This window comes from Vicugna pacos, chromosome 7, assembly GCF_048564905.1.
Source record: "Vicugna pacos chromosome 7, VicPac4, whole genome shotgun sequence".
Classification (NCBI taxonomy): domain Eukaryota; kingdom Metazoa; phylum Chordata; class Mammalia; order Artiodactyla; family Camelidae; genus Vicugna; species Vicugna pacos.
The window spans coordinates 56,016,278-56,035,155 of NC_132993.1; the positions used below are offsets into that span (position 1 = coordinate 56,016,278).

The 18,878-nt window shown below is 32.4% G+C and overlaps 1 protein-coding gene across 4 annotated transcripts in view; it reads right to left on the reverse strand.

Annotated features, from left to right (window-relative positions):
* PHF14 (PHD finger protein 14) overlaps window positions 1-18,878 on the reverse strand; it is a 138,373-nt gene that overhangs the window by 43,620 nt on the left and 75,875 nt on the right. Inside the window, exon 17 of one of the 4 annotated variants that reach the window (XM_015242013.3) lies at window positions 4,382-5,545. The exons of the other annotated variants lie outside the window; for them this stretch is intronic. Coding sequence (XP_015097499.2) covers window positions 5,533-5,545 — 13 coding nt within the window. The 3' untranslated portion in view covers window positions 4,382-5,532. Of the gene's footprint in view, window positions 1-4,381; window positions 5,546-18,878 lie in introns of those variants that run through there. 4 annotated transcript variants of the gene reach the window in all.

The following is an 18,878-nucleotide window of genomic DNA, read 5'->3' on the forward strand; positions in this document are numbered from 1 at the left end:
TAGAAGTAATTATTGATCAAATTATTATTTCTGACCTTTACCTCTACTTTTTACATTTACTTGGAAACACATAATTGCAACACATAATATAGTACGTATTTATCAAAGTAGCGAATAAAATGTTTTAAAATCTTGTGCAAAAGCAGTCACTGACCCACAAAAGTATGGTGATATAACACAATATACTTTATTAAACAACACAAATGTCCATGTAATAAAAACAGACTATCATAATATACCAATAGTACATGTATTATAGGAAGGCAATGTTTTAAAATATTAAATGATAATATAAAACTAACCTATAAAGAAGCACTATGATTTTTTTATTAAAGTGAAAACTGGATGCTTAAAGAAGTATCCTTTAAACATCTAATAAAATTGTATACATTAACATTTATGCATTCTAAAATTACAATTTTAAGTGAGATAAAATAAACCCCATATATAAGAAAAGGAAACCTGATTGTTTAATTAGATTCATACAACTTCCTAGGTATCAGATTCATAATGGATACAGATGTAAGTAATAAAGCAGCTATATATATATGGTCTTTCACACACTGATTTAACAAAATGCAGGGACCAAGTAAACAGTGCTATTTGTATTTAAAATACTTACTTAGCATATGGTTAAGTATAGCACCCTAGACAAAGAACAGGAAGAAAATGATTTATGTTCATATGTCCTATGATCCACAGAAGCAATCAGTCATATTTACCTGATTACTCAGAATATGCATACAAGTAAAAAGAAACAACTGATTTATTTCTGTCTATGCCTAAGAGACAGACCACTGTTCCAAAGGGTTTCTTAAAGTCCCTTAATTTCCAATTGATAATTCTCCCTAGGAGAGCATATGAAATAACTACTTTTTTTAAACAAACAAACAAAAATCAAGTGTACCTCCTATAAAAATAATTTATATCCAGATGATAAGCTAAATTCCAGGAAGAAGAGAAGTCCATAAGATGGGACTGGAAAATGATGTACATATTATTTTATAATCAAGTTGATCCATAATCACAGCTATTTTTTTATGGCAATGAACATTTTACTTAGATCCCTTCCAAGTCTATATAGAGTGAAATGAAGAACTGACTCTGAAAATGTATACTATTTCATCTGTTCACTTAAAAAACACACAACTAAATATCAAGAGAAGTGATAGGCTGGATTTTCTTACTTTTTCATCATTTCTAAGTGAAAAGTCTATACAAGAAAGATCAAAAGAATTGGTTTTGGATCTTAACCTTACATAAAATCTTACTAGCAGCTGAAACACGTACACAAATGTATTAACCAAGCCGTGACAGATTCTTACATTGAACAGTAGCCAATTATTTCAATTACTCATTTTAACAGATGGAGAAAATGCAGGATTGTGGCCCATGAGTTAAATCACTTTTAAAATAATACAAGCTTGCACAAAATTCTGCATTCTGTCAATATTAGGATAACATTTAATACCAATAACGGCAAAGTTTATTCCTTATATTTTACAATACTTTTAGTGCAAATCACCTACATGAGCATTCTCTAAACAAAATAATTAGAAAATGTCTTTTATATCATATTTCACAAATAAAGACTAATGTGGAGGTCTTGAACATATTTTCATTAATGCTACTATAGACTTTTATCACATGCAGTAATGAATGAATGAGTGGTAAGAAAGACAAAAATATCTTTTACATATTAAAGTGTATTAATTGGAAAAATATGTGGATAATTATTGAAATCCAAATTCATCCTAATGATCACTTAAATAAAGGGATCAATTCAGTTAGCTACATCTATAGCGGCCAGGTCAGAAGCTTAAACGTGAAATGAAAAACTAAAACATGAAGCAAAAGAATTCACAGAAAAAAACACAATGAGGCCAAGTACCTCTTCACAGCATGAGAGAACGATTAGACATTTCCATACCTGAAACACGTCTGCTTTGTTCTTTAATAAACTGATCTCCATCTGCTCATGCCCTTGGAAATTTTTCAGCAGTACAACCAGCTGTGCTCAAGCCCCACATAACTTTGTATTTCCCTGTTCATAATTAACTAATTATGCTCTAATCAATAGTGTAGATCTTGATTTACAATGTAAATCAGATACATGAGATAATGGCTGGGAGTCAGTCTCATTTTATTTACAAAGCTCGGTGTGAGCATCCAATTTCATTATATCTCATGTACCTCTGAACAGCAGTGAATCTTATCAGCAGGACTGCAGAAAGTCTTAAGAGTACTGGGAGAAAAAGGCCTAGGTTTTTATAAAGAAAGTATTTGCAAAGCATGTCCATCTCAAAAATATTTTTAATCACAATGCTTATTAGTATTATATAAATTGACAAAGTGCTGTCTCAGACAGGTAGGAAAAAATTTCTGCCTTCATATGCCATATAACTCTAAAGTTGAGTCTCTTAAACAGGTTTCAATTGCCAAAATTGATTTCAGAAAATTAAAAAAAATTTTTAATGTTAATATTTCCATTCTGCTAGAGTCCTTCTGAATTCTGTGAATAGATTTTGGTGAAATATTAATGAAATATTCCCATATTGTGAGTCAAGTAAAACAGTGGTAAGTTTTGTCCAATAAGAAACATTTGGTGTTTAAAAAGGGTGGTTTCATTAAGTAATAGGATGTAAAAACAGGGAAATGGGATGAATGTTAATATTCTTATTACTTATTGATTAGCAATCTATTTTAACATCATAAATGTAAAATCAGATACACATTCAAGAAAGACATGAATAACAATTATATATAAATGATAAGTATCATTTACAAACTTGAAATGGATAATGGTTAAAGCTAAATTTTGTTTTCATGTCAAACATAACCCTCATCTCAAATTTTTTCTTAACAAAGGAATTAGTGAATTATGGACAAAGGCTACTATGTTCCTTGATTCATTTCTGTACCTAAAATAGTGCTGTCCCCATAACAGGTATAAAATAAACATTTGTTTCACTGAATTTATGTATAATGAAGAAGTTGTACTGTATGTGCTGTAGATGAAACTACTGTAAACTTTTATCTAGAAATAAGTATTTTTGAAAATTTAAGGGCCCTTTTCAGGAGATGAAAGCCATATTCAACCAATGTCAACCACAACACAGTGATTCTTTTAAAAAATTATATATTAATAGTTCTCAAAGTGGTGTCCCTCGCCAGCAGCAGCAACATCACTTGGGAACTTGTTAGAAATGCCAGTTTTCAGGCCTCATCCCAGACCTACTGAATGAGAAACTGCAGGGAGGAGGAGGAGGAGGAGGAAGAGGAGGTAGTAAAACGGGCAGGACGAAAATAAGGAGCAGAAGAGGGCAGCAATCTACTTTTTAACAAATCCTTCCTGTGACTCTGGTGCACTACAAAATTTGAGAACCACTACTATATACTGCATGTCATCCTTCCTGTATTTCAGGGTCATTTAATTTCCTTCCTGATATTTCAGTGTGTTTTTTCCTTTCCCTATTACATGACAAACATCATTGACCTGTCGGGCTGTTTTCTCTTACATGTGTCTGTGAAATATGAAATATTTATTGTGTATTTCCTTAAGTACACATTAATATCTCCTTTGAATAGCAACTGGACCAATTACGAAAAACGGCTAATTCATTTTACACTATGGAAATATGAGAGAGTTTAGAAGATGATCAGGAGAAAGTGTTTTATTCTACTCTCTTCGAAAGTTCTACTCCAAATACACATTTGCAGGACCAATTAATGATCTTATGAATTAAGAGGTTTATATTTGTGACATGTGACAAAGATTCTTAGGTCTAGCACCAAATAAGGAACAGCATATCCACAACTGATGTTTAAGGTGGAGAATGATGATAATATGGCACTCTTAATAGAACCAAGGTGGAAAGGATTCTTATTAATAGTGATACCGAAACCACAAGATTTAATGATTTCTCAGAAAATCTAAAATAAAATGACCTATAGTAATTTCTCACCATATATCACAGGAGGGCCAGGTCCTAATGCACTAGTATATTCTTTTAAGAAAAAGGCAATCTGTCATTTTTCTTAAAATCAGTTGGAGTTGAGCAACAATAATTACCAACTTTTTCTTAAGCTTATGCAGTGACAAGTGAACTTATTCTTAAGAAAGAGCCTATTGGTTTGCTATAGCTCATTAATATTTTTCCTCCAATGTTATAAGAGTTTTCAATAAGTTAATAATCTCAGTTTATACATATTTTATATAAATACTACTTTTATAAAACATTCAATAATATGGTACCTTACTGTAACTATACACTAGTAGCATACAGCAACTTTATATTTACACTTGCTTTTGATTATCTGTAACATTTCCTACACTATTCCTAATATTTAAACTATTTTCAAATTGCCAATGTACCTGAAAAGATATCCAAAACAACATTTATAAATCAGGGCATTCCAAGAGACATGTTGACAATTTACATGTACAATGTGCATTTCAATTTCTGCAAAGAGTCTCTTCTAAATCAGTTCAAGATGGAGTGATGAAATATTCAACATGTTTCTGTCGTTGACTTAAAACTGGATCATTAAAGCTTGAAGATCAAATTTTAATTCTGTAAACCTTGGAAAGATACAGATGTTGATGAAGATCTTTCAGCTGGCAGGTTATATATAGTCAATAAGCTTTGTATCTCTCTCCTTATTTTGTAACCTCATTTAAGGTTCAGAAAAAAAATCACACTAAACAGAGAAAGTTCATATTAAATCAATAAAGACTGAATAAATTTAGGTATTACTAAGACTATCTAGAGATAAACACATATATTCTTATCTATGAGCTTAAAATCTGAAGATGTAAAAATTGCATGCTAACAATATTACTGCTTTCACACTAGGACTGATGAGTCAAAAGTAGAGTGCCATATGCTTTCACAAGTCTTTCACTTTTGCTGAATATTATAAATAGAAGTAACACTTAATATAGAGTCTATAGTTGTTTCCCAATGCAGAATTTCATATATGAATATATGTATTAAGTTGGATGAGACAGAATAGCAGACTAATGGAATGCATTGTCTTTTTTGTTTGTTACTAGATTTGTTCAACAGTGAGTAGCACATTGCATGTAAGTCCCACAGCCTTCCATAACTCTTCAGTAAGTCCAAACACTGTGTATCATTTGCCATAGAAGCAAGAGGGGAAGACATTACTTAATAGAACAATTCTGACAAGACATTATCTAGTATTTTTTTTTAACAATGCACATATCAAATGTTTCTGATTAGTGCAAAAGAAAAAAGAAAGAAGAAAAAAAGAAAAGAAAAGAGAAGAATCCAGGCAGGCAAATTTAACTGCCTTGTCAGTCCAAGGAACAAACCAATCAATTACAGTCTATCCAAACCTGACAAGCAAAGGCAACTTTTTGCAGTGAAAGGTTATGGGAAGGACAAGATAGCTGTTCTCCTTTACTGTATGTACTCTATTGAGGGTGTTATCCACATTTTTAAAATCACACTTATAAAAGAGGTTTCCAGGATTGCCTCCGAGGATGAGCTGTGGCAGAGTTGGGTCTCATGAAGGGTATCTACACAGTAAAGTGATAAGAAAAGAATATTAACATTTAAAGATCACAGCAGCTCTCCACTATGTCTTATGAAACATACTAACAGTACCACAGTAGATTCAAATAACATGTAATCTAGTCCAAAAAGAAAGATACCCTAAACCTAAATGCCATGATGTCGTAAAGGTTCTTAGTAGTTTAAGTGGAACTTTTTTACCATTTGAAACATTGAGTTGCCTCCTCTTGTATTATTTTTAGTTGTCAAAATAAATATCTTACTAAAACAAAAAAGAAAATATAAAAATGATGAAGGGTTTGTATTTACATTAGCAAACATGTAGTTCGATTTATAAATGTTTTTAAAGATAGCAGTGTGCTACTTTTTTCATCAAATATGGCAATTTAACAATACCTAAGAAAGCATGCAGCTGTGCTAAAACAAGCACATCTAATCAGTAGGCTACAGGACTGGTTCCACTCAACTATGGAGTCTCAGGGAGAAAATTTTCAGGTGGGCTTATCCCCTGGACCTTCCTTACTTAAAGACCATATTAGAAATGTTTGGTTACAGTTATGAAAAGTATACCCCTAATTTGCTATTTTAGTGATCTGTGCAATAAAAATGACAAAGAATATACCTCACTATAAAGGCCTGGCCATTCACTGATGACCTATACACTAATTCTGGCCAAACTTTCAAAACTCATTCACCTGCATTTATTTTTCCAAACTTTCTTTAGTGTTTCTTGTCTTTATTTTCCTATTGGCTCATATTTTCAGAGGAGAAATTTCAGGTGCCTAGTGATTAACTTTTTTTGACTGTGTTAAACATAAACATTATTTCCTTCAGAAATTTATTTCTGTGTAGATGAGGTGAAACTGCCACACATCATAGAAAAAGTTTGTTTTAATACGTAACTATTAGAGAGATGTGTTCAATGCTTCTAAGTTTCACTGAGAAAAAGAAAGTGAAAAGTGGCACAATCACAGACAAATAAAGCACTGCTGAGAAGAGCTACCATGCCAAACTGAATAACCTCCAAAGAAAGGGAAAACAAAACTGTACAAGAAAAAAAATAACGTGAAACATAGTTTTCAGAGAAATGTACTTATTAACATATGACAAATAAATACAATAGTTGAATTCCCTTGTTGAATAACAGGGAAATAGGAAGAACTGAATTCCCTTGAATAGTCACGTGATAACTTTTCTCAGTGCTTCAGTCTCTTAAGTGATCAGCTTTATGCACATTCTGAATCTAATATTCTGAGAAGCACTTTGCAGGTTAAGCACTACTAGGTAAGCATAATGCAAGAGGAAGCAACTACATTGTTGACCAAAGAAGTACATTTAACTGTAAATTACATGCACAAATGATAGAGACTAGCAAACAACCCAAAGATATATTTGTATTTAACTTTGATAGGAATTTGAATATAGATACATTAGATATCACAGATATCTGATTTAAACCCTAATTAAATCTAAATTTAACTTTGAAAAAAACTAAAAAGCTATCACTAATACTCTTCCACCCTAAAATTTCACTTAATATTCCGAATTTCCCTTTAAGCCAGAATAAACAATGTGACTTGTTTTGGCTGCTACCTTCCAGGGACAAAAGACTACATGGTCTTTTATATCAAAAATCAAGTCTTGGCTTTGCATTTATTCCATATGCTCCCAGTTACAATTAATGTAGAAAAAGGGAAATTAACTATTTTCAAAGGGCTTCCTTGATGTGACTGAGCACCAGTGGTTTGTATCTTGTTTAGCTGGAACTCCCTGGCAAGAAGAAGCATCTATTTTTGCCCAAAGTCAAATATGCAAAAGCAGTGCAGTGTGGTGAGGCAGTATGACTAATGATTAGAGCATTTTAGCTACACAGTCAAGACTGCCCAGACTCAAAACCCTAATTCTACCACTTTCTAGTTGTGTGATCCTAGACAAGTAATACTTCTCTGTTTCCTTGCCCATAAAATAGGGCTAAAATCAGTATCTGGCTAGTTGGACTTCCCTTGAGGATTACATGAGATAAAATATGGAAAGCACTAGCACATTGGCCCCTAGCAAGAACTCTATAAATCTCAGCAACTAATATCAAGAACAGAAAGTTTACCAAACACTACAGTAGTATTTTTGGGGAGGTTAAGAAAGTATATTCTAATACATAATTTATATAATACAATTTCAATATATAATTGGAATAATTTCTATTTCATGATCCTTACTGCCTCTGTACCTCAGTCTTCTAATCTCCAAAGTGGAGATGTGCATACCTCACAGGACTGCTGCTAAAAACTGAAGGAGATAATACATTTAGAGAGCAGAGAACAGAGTCTGGGATAAGTATCTAACATTAGCATTATTTTAATTCCCAATTTATAAAGATTTTAATATTTCTCTGGGGTTTCATTGAAATGTTAAAAATATGAGATTCTTACACATGATGTAGATTCTTATACATTATTACCTAGATATCCAAATCTATCATCAACTGCAAAATTTTTATCCAATCTTATCTACAAATTAATTTCACCTCTAATTTCATTAATACGTCTATTTCATACATCCAAAACTATACAAAACCAATACAAATCAAAGTCTTATTATAGGAGGAACAAGATGTCTAAGTGAAAAAAGAAAGGAAAAAAACAGAAAAAAAAAGTTGGTTTCTAATATTAGAAATTGTTTTATATGATTCCAAGGATTGTAATTATGGAGAAGAGGTGTATGTTAGCTCACTTGGAGAAGGAAACTGCCAATGGTCAGAGCTGCCTCGGGAGGGAATGGGCTGGCTATGGAATGGGCTGGCTATACATTTCCATCCCTGACAGTAACTCTTTACTCTCTCTTAGTAGTGATATTGAGCAGATGATTCAAGTGTCAAATGGATGGTAGGATTACAGACTTTGAGATCCTTTTCAGGACTGTATTTGCTTTGAAATTGCTTGAGCTACAAAAGTTACAAAATTAGAGGAAAAATGAGGTTGATGCCTTCATTCTATAGATTAAAAAATGATTATAATGGTAATGTAATTCAAATTCATTAATCTAGCCAGTAGCAGAACTGTGGCTAGAGTCCCAGTCTTTCTAAATAACTGAATATATAATAGATAATTCCTTTTGTATAAGTAAACATTAATACGCTATAATAGAAAATAAGTTAAAAATTATAAAAAATAAATTTTACTGAAAAACAAATGAGTGAAACAAGAAATATTTCATTGCTATATATGCTTAAAATCATAGTGTTTACTATTCTAAAACTGCGTACTCCAGAAATACCACACTTCACTATGTAATTAATGGTTACTACGTTCAGGCTTCTGTTTTCGTTAAACACAATTTACTTGTCCATGAAACATTTATTTTAAAAAGAAAAAAATTTTAATTCAAGCACTGATAAGAAAAATATGTATAAATTGTACTAAGTTACTTAAAGGTTTAGTGTTTTAATATATATTTGAAAGTCAAAGAATGTCATATTAAATACTAAATGTGTGAGGCAGGTTAGCCATTCCACAAGTCTAACAAAACCATCAAATCAACTTAATTATTAAGAAAAAAATACTCAGTAAACATCTTCTTTTTAATCTCAATTTAGCAGAATACCACCTTAATAAGAAAAATTCAGTGGCAGCTAGGCCTCTCTATATTTATAATCCAGTAACTTTAAATGCATTCTGAAAATTTCTAATTCAACACACTAAAAAGAAACCCCTAATTCCCTAGGATGCCATTCACCTATCGCATTATGTCTCCAAAAAATAAAAAAATAGCCCCTAACTTTCTGTTATTGGTATTATTCTTTCTAATTAGTTATCTTAAAGTCGGCTAGTTTGGTTTAACACTCTCCTTTCTCTCCTCCCCATTCTGGTTAATCATGTGCTGTAACCTCTAGCATGAATTTATGGTTCCTGGATCAGTCTAATCCTTTCCATTTATTTTACCATCAGTTTAAAAGTTCCAAGCCTCCAAACTGGTTTATCCCCAGCTGCCTATTTAGTCATCAAACAGGCCACCACAATATCAATCTCCTAACGTACCATTCTATCACTTCTCACCTTCAGTGAATCCCCATAGGACTCTTAAATTCGTTAGTCTCAATCCAGGCTCCAAAATACCTTTAACCTACATCACACATGACTCCAACGATCCCACCCTATATCTCTGTTCATATTTGTCGTTCATTCTCTTGAAGGATCAGTACCTCCCATCTCAATCTTCTGAAACCTGCTCATACTTCAAGATCCAACTTAGATGTCACCATGGTTTATATGAAGATCCCTCCCTCATCCTTTTAGGAATATTCCCATCATCCTCTAAATTCTTATGTCTCATATATCCTCCATATACCAATTTGATGGATGAATAAATGAATGGATTTTAATATCCTTAGTAAGTATTAAATAGGTTTGAAAGTTAATTTGATGAGAATAAACAGGGGGATCTTATTTTTTTTAAAATACAGAAAAACAGATTCCATAATTTCTTTACAAATGAAAGCTTTTTGAAAAGTACAAAGAAATCTTCGGACAGTCAACTTTCCTTTTAAGAAGATCTACAAAACAAGGTCCTTGATATAATCAGGTGATTTTTCAGTTCTTTAATAATTGACACAAATGAGCAACCTGACAAAAGAAATGGATCTGGAAGATTTCAGTCACTTAAAAAGAAAGCTATTGACTGATGTAATTTCACTTGGATGTGACTGAATCCCATTGATTTAGTCTTTCCTAGGCCTATCGTCCTTGTGCAGCTGTCTGTATCCATCTGATTTACTGAGCAATTACAGGGAGTGCTTAACAATTTCATTCAAAGCACAACTCCTCCTCCACTTGCTATTATTTGGAGAGAACATACTTAAAGAGTTATTTTTATGTAGTTCAATCTATCAATTCTCACAGTGCTCAACTGGCTAAATCACACTTAGGGCCCTGGGCTTTATGTATTACCTTTGCATCAGCAAAATCACACATACACACACCCCCACCCACACCCACACACACAATGCAAGAGAATGCACAAACAATTTTACACTAAAGCCATATCATACACTTTAATAGTATAGTCATGAGGTAATAATCAGTTACCTTAACACTTTTCTCAAACTTGCCTTAGTATTTTAGGAATACAGAAATACATTAAGCACCTCATTTAAAAATGTTCCTAGAGTTCTGAAGTTCAACTTTTTAACAAACCATGGAGTGTTCAGACAGATTCAAAGGAAAGCCATAAAGAATTATACAACCGATAGAGTACCTATGAAAGAAAGGCTGCAGAAACTGGGTTAATCACTTTTTAATTTTTTCTAAATTTCTGTCACTTTCATTCACCAAAGAATTAAAGTAAGGGTATAATAAAACAAACTGGTTAAAAAACAACATACCTTTGCCTAGGATAGAATTAAATATCATAATAACCAATTTGACTAAATGAAAATAGGTACTGTTTTGGAAAGAGAGAATAAATTCTGGAATTGATAGTTTAATTTTCAGATAATAACACATGCAAGGAAACAAAGATCACAAGAACCTTCTTTTCTTTCTTTTTAAAACGTAGGGTTTTAAAGAGAAAAAAGTCCAGATTTAACAGTAAATAAATCTTCTGAAACATTTAACTTTTTTTCTGTGTTCTAGCTTCTATTTCTACAAATATAGTTAGTATAAATCAAAATTGTAGCTGATAAGAATAACAGTCAAGATGAAGACAATCTAATTCCAAATCTAATTCTTATCTTAAGAGTACTACAGATTAAGCAATGAAGTATAAAGAAAGCAATGTTATATATATCTTACATATATATGTTTATATATTATATATCCATATATAATCCAGATCCATTTCTAAAATGATAGTTTTCTTATTTATCAATACAAAAAAAGATGCTTAATAAAACTGAAAAACTTGCCCATAGATAACATGTCTATTTGATATCAATAAATCACACATGGTTACCAAAATTTGTTTTCAGGGATTTAAGACAGCCAAACGTAAGAATAAGAAGGTTTAGGAAATTTAAAAAGTGAACAATTTTAGATATGGGATATAATATTACCACTATAATGGGTACAGAATTTTAAAAGATGTGACTGTGAAGCTTAAAGCTCAAGAAATGTATGAAGAATTAAATTGTGTATCAGTTACACTGAAGTGACCAGATTAAATGAATAAAAGGTCACAAAATAAAAGTAGGTGTCACAGAGGGAAATATGGAAGCCCAACGACATACAGTGACATGACACTGCAAATGGTTTAGTCCTTCAAGTATTTAAACAATGAAAAGACTTCTAGAGTTAATCCAGAAGGAGCTATATTCTTCAAAACCGCAACTAAAATGATGAATGGTCCAGATGCTAGACTAAAAGCTTAAAAGTATTCACATTTTATTAAAAAACTACTGTTAATAGGGTATGTAAAGACACAACTGTGCACTATAATAGGCTCTTTAAAAAGAGTAGGATTATTATAAGAACTTACTTACACAGAACTGGAAGAAACATGATAATGAACACTGACGTCAAGAGGTCTGGGTTCCAAGCCTAACTCACACTAACCAAGTGATCTTTCACAAACTATCCATCCAATAAATTACTGAAAGATTACAGTATGCCAGGTTTTAACCTGGCTATTGAAATATAAAGATAAGTAAAACTCTTCTATCAAGTTCACAGTCTGATGGGGGTGGGTGGTCAGATAAACAAAAGTATAAGATTCTAAATAGGAGAGATTCAATACAGAGTGACAAGTATTAGCACAGATGCCTACATAAACTGCCAATGAGGCATAGTGGATAGACAGACTCTTTGGTCAGTAGAAGAGAGGGAGTAAGGGAACAATTAACAACAAAAAAAAAACACTAACAGAGGATTAAAGCAAGTGTTAAAAGGTAAGCAGAAATTTTTCAGGCAAAGAATATGAGGAATAACATTTGAGGCAGAAGGAAAGTACAGAGGAATTTTTAAAAAGAGTATGTCAGAAAATCCACATAGTTTGGTACGGCTGGAGTAAAAGACACTTGTGGATAAGTGACAGGGTTTGAGAGTTTCTTGGAGATCCTCTGAAAGGACTTAAGCAAACAGGGGAGTAATGTGATACAGAAAGAGGGCTATGGATGCATTAAGTGGAGAAAACAGGGAGCTTACAAAGAGAGAGAAATTTGAGAACATTTTCTGCAAAAGCTCAAACAAGACAGTAGGAAGGACAAAACCGAAGCAGGAGGAGTGAAGCAGCAGAGTGAAGGTACAGACTGCTGTAAAATGTAAGGAATTGATAATTTATATACTAAATCTGAGATGCCTGTGGAATCTCAATTGGAGATGTCTTGCTAGGCATCTGGCTATACCCGTCAGAAACTTAAATGGAGAGTCTGACTAGAATTAAAAATATGGAAGTACTTTGCATTAATGAGAAAACAGAAGACATGTCAAAGATGAGATCACCAAGGACTGTGTAGAATGAAAAAATGTCCTTGGACAGAATGTTAAGGAACAGTAACACGTGCAGGGAAGGCAGAGGTAGAGAAGTCTATAAAAGGACTGTCCAGAGAGATAGAATGTCTAAGAGAACATCATGTCTTGAAAGCCAAAGGAAAGGAATCAACTGAGAAGAAACTGAAGATCTCTACAGAAAAGTCAAGGAGGATGGGATCAAGGGCACTAGCAGAAATGTTAGCTTTAGGAGGAAAAGGGAACACCTTTCCTACAGCACTGTTAGGAAAAGAGGAGAGGGAAGGGTGGTGGAAGAGAGATGCCTATGGGTATCAATACGTTTATGTATGTTACAGGTTCCATGCCAGGAAGGTTAGGCATTTCTGTCTGATGGTTCTGTTTTCTATATGAAGCAGGAGATGAGGTTATTTGTTAAAGATGAAGGAGGCAGAGAAGAGGCGGTGAGATAAAGAGCATGAGAAATATGGAAACAGGCGCTGTTGGGAATTAAAAGTTTAAACTGACTAGGAAAATATGGAAGGATTGCCAGACAACACTGAGGGCCTAACTGATAATAATTAGGTATGTTTAAAAATATACATATACACCAATGAGTTATTTACACCTCAGTAGACATATCGTGTCACCCTGTTTAGTATTTTGTTGCTTAACTAAGTGAAGATGTGCACAAAAACTTATTTAGGTCACCTTTAGTGTCTTTTTTGAGGAGGAATTTTGGTGTTTATTTCAACAATATGTTCTTCCTAGGCAATGGTAGTTTTTGAGGAAAGGTTCACGTTAAGTTTTTGTAAGCTGTGGTCAAGTGATCATAGCCATGTTTTTAATAGTTACTTAGCGTGTGATCAAATAGGGCTCTATTTATACATTAAATTCATATAATTAACTTACTTACAATTTTGTAAAAAAATTCTGTGTTTTACTCATAATCCTACCATACTAAAAAAATACTACAGTCATTTCTTGTTCCCTTACAATCTCTAGCTATACATATATAACAATTTAGTAGCATATACTTATCTTCTAAAATAGGTTTCTTCATTCCTATGTAATTATCTTATAATCGATAAAAGAAGGTAAGTGATATTCTTTGTGCTACTGATGTGCTATAGTTTATCATTCCTCTCCTGCACGACGTTTAAGCTGTTTTTATTTTGGGATTTGTGTGTTTTTGGTGTGGGTAATTTTCCTACTATGAATATGGGTTAAAATGTTCTTTAAATAGCTTTTTTTTTCTTTATATATTTCTTTGTGATAAATTCCGAGGAAGATTATTACAATAAGAATATATATATAACCAACACAATGAAAACAGTAAGAAAACCTATTTTTTCCTTAACATGAAAAAGTGAACTTGTATGTAAAATTTATAAATTAGACACTTTCAAATGCCTAAAAATTGAAAATATTGTTATTTTCATTGTTAGTGTTTGACTCCATTTAGCAATTTATAAAATACTGATTTGTAAATTAGATACTTTCAAATTTATAAATTAGATACTTTCAAATGCCTGAAAATCAAAAATATTGTTATTTTCATTGTTAGTGTTTGACTCCATTTAGCAATTTATAAAATACTGATTTGTATACATGTGTGCAGGTATGTGTGTGACCAATACAAATTTCCTTCTGCAGTTAATAATAATGATAATCTTGCAAAGTTAAATTTTATACTGAATGAAACAAAGTAAGCAGTATTCTACCAGAAATTAAAACTTGTAAAATTACATCCTACAAATAATAATTACCCTTGGGTGACTTTATGTAAGTTTGAAGATGTATATTTTCTTTTTTCTTTTCTTTTTGCCTCCATTCAACTTTTGGAAATCATCAAATTTTCCTAAGCTATTCATAGCTGATTTTCTTATTACATATTTAGTTAGAATGCTTGGCCAATATCAGTAAAGAGTACTAGAGTTAGAATCTTATAGGTGTGTCTATGCACGTCTCACACATACACACAGGCACACACAAATGAAGCTATGAACATGAATGAAATAACCTACAGATTAATTACCAAGTGGGACGGGTAATAAGAGTCAAACAGGTAGCTCGTAGACATAATTCATGTCAGCAAGAGACACTTAAAAGATTAAATGCATGGATAAAAAAATACCTTAGACATCAATCACTGCAGTGAAGAAAAAGAATATGGCACTTTATCAAAATACCTGTATCAAAAAACATAGCAAACAAATGAACAAACAAAAAAATAGGTGAAGAAAGAAACCCAGTGTCTTTTATTGCCATGGAATTACCCCAGGAAGCCAAATTAGGATTTCTCAACCTGTAACAAATTTCTTTCAGATTAGAATGAAAAGGAGGCCCAGACTGTTACACATTACAAAACAAAGTATAGCCTTATTTCCTCTATTCTGACAAAAATTAGGGCATCTAACTTAACTGACTTTGTATTACCGAAGTAGATAAAATTAACAAAAACTAACGGTAAACGTATATATTTTCTGAGTAAAGTTGATCCAGATTTCAATGAATTAGGTACTATCCCTAGAAATACAAGAAAAATGTTATGGGTAATAAAACTCATTAAAAAATTTAAATGTATCTTAACTCATAGAATAATACATCCATGAAAAAAAGATGACTTTAATTACTATACAAATCATATTAAAATAAAGACAAAAACTACCACCCCAATCTAAACAAGGCTTCAATATTTTGTATATAAAAGTAACATAACTAAGCTAAGTTTCCACTAATGTCTGATGACTGTCACTCAATATATTAAACAGTCTGGGAATATGAAAATTAACTTTATTAATATATGATACTTACACACTAAAAAACATGGATTGACCAAAACATATAGACTAAATAAATGATTGAAAAGCTCTCATTCCACAGAAAAATAGAAGATCATTTTAGATAAGACAGTATAACATAAAGACAAGGCAAGATGGTACAAAAGTAACAAAAGTTTTAGGAAGGAGAACTAGGTTATCTGAAGCTGTGAATAACTGATATGAAGATAAAAAGATAGACTGAGGTCTATCTTGGAGGGCCTTATAAGCCATGTTTTAAACTCTAGATTTACTTTGTAAGAAGTGAGAAGCATCTGGACAAATTTAAGTACAATATGAATGAGTTCATTCAGACAACTAGATGGAGACTGGAGACTTTAAGCTAGTGAAGGTGCTGGTTACTGTAATAGAGTAAGAGGGAGTGGATAACAACATATAACTTCTACATATTTTTATTCATTTAACCCTCACAGCAATTCTATGAGGTGGGAACGATTATTATTCCCAGTTTACAAATGAAGAAACTAAGACACAGAGATTATATAATCACCTCAAAGTCGAAACCAGTAACTGTTGGCTGAGGATTTGAACCCAAATAATCTGGTCCCCAAATTCAAGTATTTTAATCACTGTTTTCCTACTGATAGGAACTAGAGGAAAACACTGAAACCATGAAAACCAAAAGCTATAAAAAGAAATGATGATCACCAATGTTAAATGCTGAAACAAAACCAAATACGAAGAATACTTAGGAAATTGTAAAAGGCCACTGAATTCAGCAATTCAGAGTCCACCAGTGACTTTTTCAATGGAAACAATAATTTTTGCCTTCATAATCAATCACCAGACATGGATTCAACTTTCTCAAGGTCCAAAACACTATACGAAAGGTTACAACATTGACAAGTAGCTTCAAGATGCTTTAAAATTTCCAGTCTCATTATTTAAAAATTAACAAAATAGAGTCTCTGAAAAACAAATTATGTTTTTAAGTCAACAAAAGAATATGACATATACTAGTAAAGCAAAATAACGTTTTTACATTAGACTAATGCACAAATTTAAAAATTATTTTTAAATGGCATAGTATCTCATCAGATCTTTAAAAGTATTGCAAGTAAAACTTTACATAGATGATCTAAAGGGCAAAGAAAAGTAATATGCACTGCCTGCCTTGGTAACGTTTGAGATACCAGCTGGCTATTTCATAATAACACATCAGATTAGTTTTTTCAGATATAAATATCACAACATATAAAAATTGAAATCTTGATTTTGCAGAAAGTGCCATTAACAAGCAAAGGACACATACAAACACACATACGAGAACTTGAAGGAAAATATCTGCAGTTTGTACAAAGATATGTGATAAATTCATCATTTTTTAAAAAGGGAAAATATCTCAATAGGTAGAGGCACAGAATACGGAAAGATAGCACATGGGTGAGAAAATCCAGATGGGTAATCAATATATGAATAAATGCTCAATCTCACAGGCAGGCACAAAATTCAGTCAAACCACTAATTTCTGCCCACCAGATTGTCAAAAATTATGTAATATCCTCACATTCATATCTATTAGGAAATAAAGTAACAATATCTATCAAAATGTAAAATATGCAGATAATTTGGTCTAGTAAACTCACTTTGGGATAGAAATCAAGCAGAAAAAAAAATGAATTCCAGCTACAGGGAAACACTACAATGTAATTATGGTACATCTACATTATGATATATTTTGTAGCTATCTTCTGTATTTACTGAAAAAGTCTGTTATGTGTCCTCAAGTTAAAAAAAAAAACAAACAAGTTTCATAGTAAAGCATATAATAGCTATAGAAGGGAGAGAGGGAGGAGGCCAGCCAATGAGCCCTGAGTATTTTGTCTGCATTTAGAAGAAATCAGTATGGATAATACAGTAAACTGATGTCTGTTACCTCAAACGGGCAGGATTTTGAGTAAGTCCGGAGAAAGTAACATTTCTCTATACAATTATTATCTAAGTGATTACAAACAACATATATTGCTTTAGTACTTTAAAAAAGGCTATCTGTATATGCCACAACATTTGTTTTACTGATGGTTTTATTTTTTCCAGGGTATGTGTGTGTGTGTGTGTATGTGTAATAGTATTCTACATGAACATGCTGAAGTTTAAGTTTTCTAATTGTTATTTTAAACTACATTTTTTAGCAAACAGTAATAGTTGTGAAAGCAGCATCTTATAAAGTATCTTTCTGTATCTTACTTATATAATGTTACAGTGTCCCCCCAAAATAACCACAAATTGTGCTTTTTCAGGTCAAATAATTCTCCACAGACCTCTGCTTGAATCTGCCCACTGCCATAAATGGACTTATCATCCTGGCTATGCTCACAGAGCCTCTCTTCTCTTCTGGAATGCTTTGTTCCTTTCTCCCCTACTTGCCTAAACCTACCCGTTCTTTAACAGTTCCACTGGTTTTACTGGCTACCACTGTTTTTTGTTTTTTAGTTTTAAATAATTATCTTACTGGGTAGTCCTATGCTAACTAAGAGTTCCCATTATGTGAGAATTTTCAGAAAACAAATTATTTCTGAAACAATTACTTCTAACAAATTTCTCTGCCTTTCTGGTCCTAATGATGGAGAGGCAGAGAGAGGGGAGGGAAGAGGTAGAGGGAGAGTGGAGGGGCGGGAGGAAAGGGAAGGAGAGGAAGAAAGGAAAAAAGGAAGGAAGAAAAAGAAAGGAAAGAAAAGAAAAGAAAAAGAAAGGTACTTGCTCAGCAAGGCATACTTTAATTATATCACTACCAAAGCCCTTAAATCATTTTCAATTGAATATCTGGGGGTATATATCCACACGGCGTATATATCCACACTGCGTATCGTCCTGATTAGTTCTTTTGATATAGATAATTGTTTGAAAATTTTAAAGAATTGCTTAACTCAGTATAAACCCTTCCATTCTGAGACATTTGGAAGAAGGAGCAGCAGAATTAAAGTCTGTCAGGAAACTAAATCTAATCTACACATAATAGAGTTCATAAAGAGTGACAGTCTCCTAGTGGAAAAGTTAGTCAGCTAGGTGAAAAGGCACACTGACTGAGAAATTCCAAGTTAAATGTCTATTCCCTTAGTTGAAATTGCACCTTTTATGAA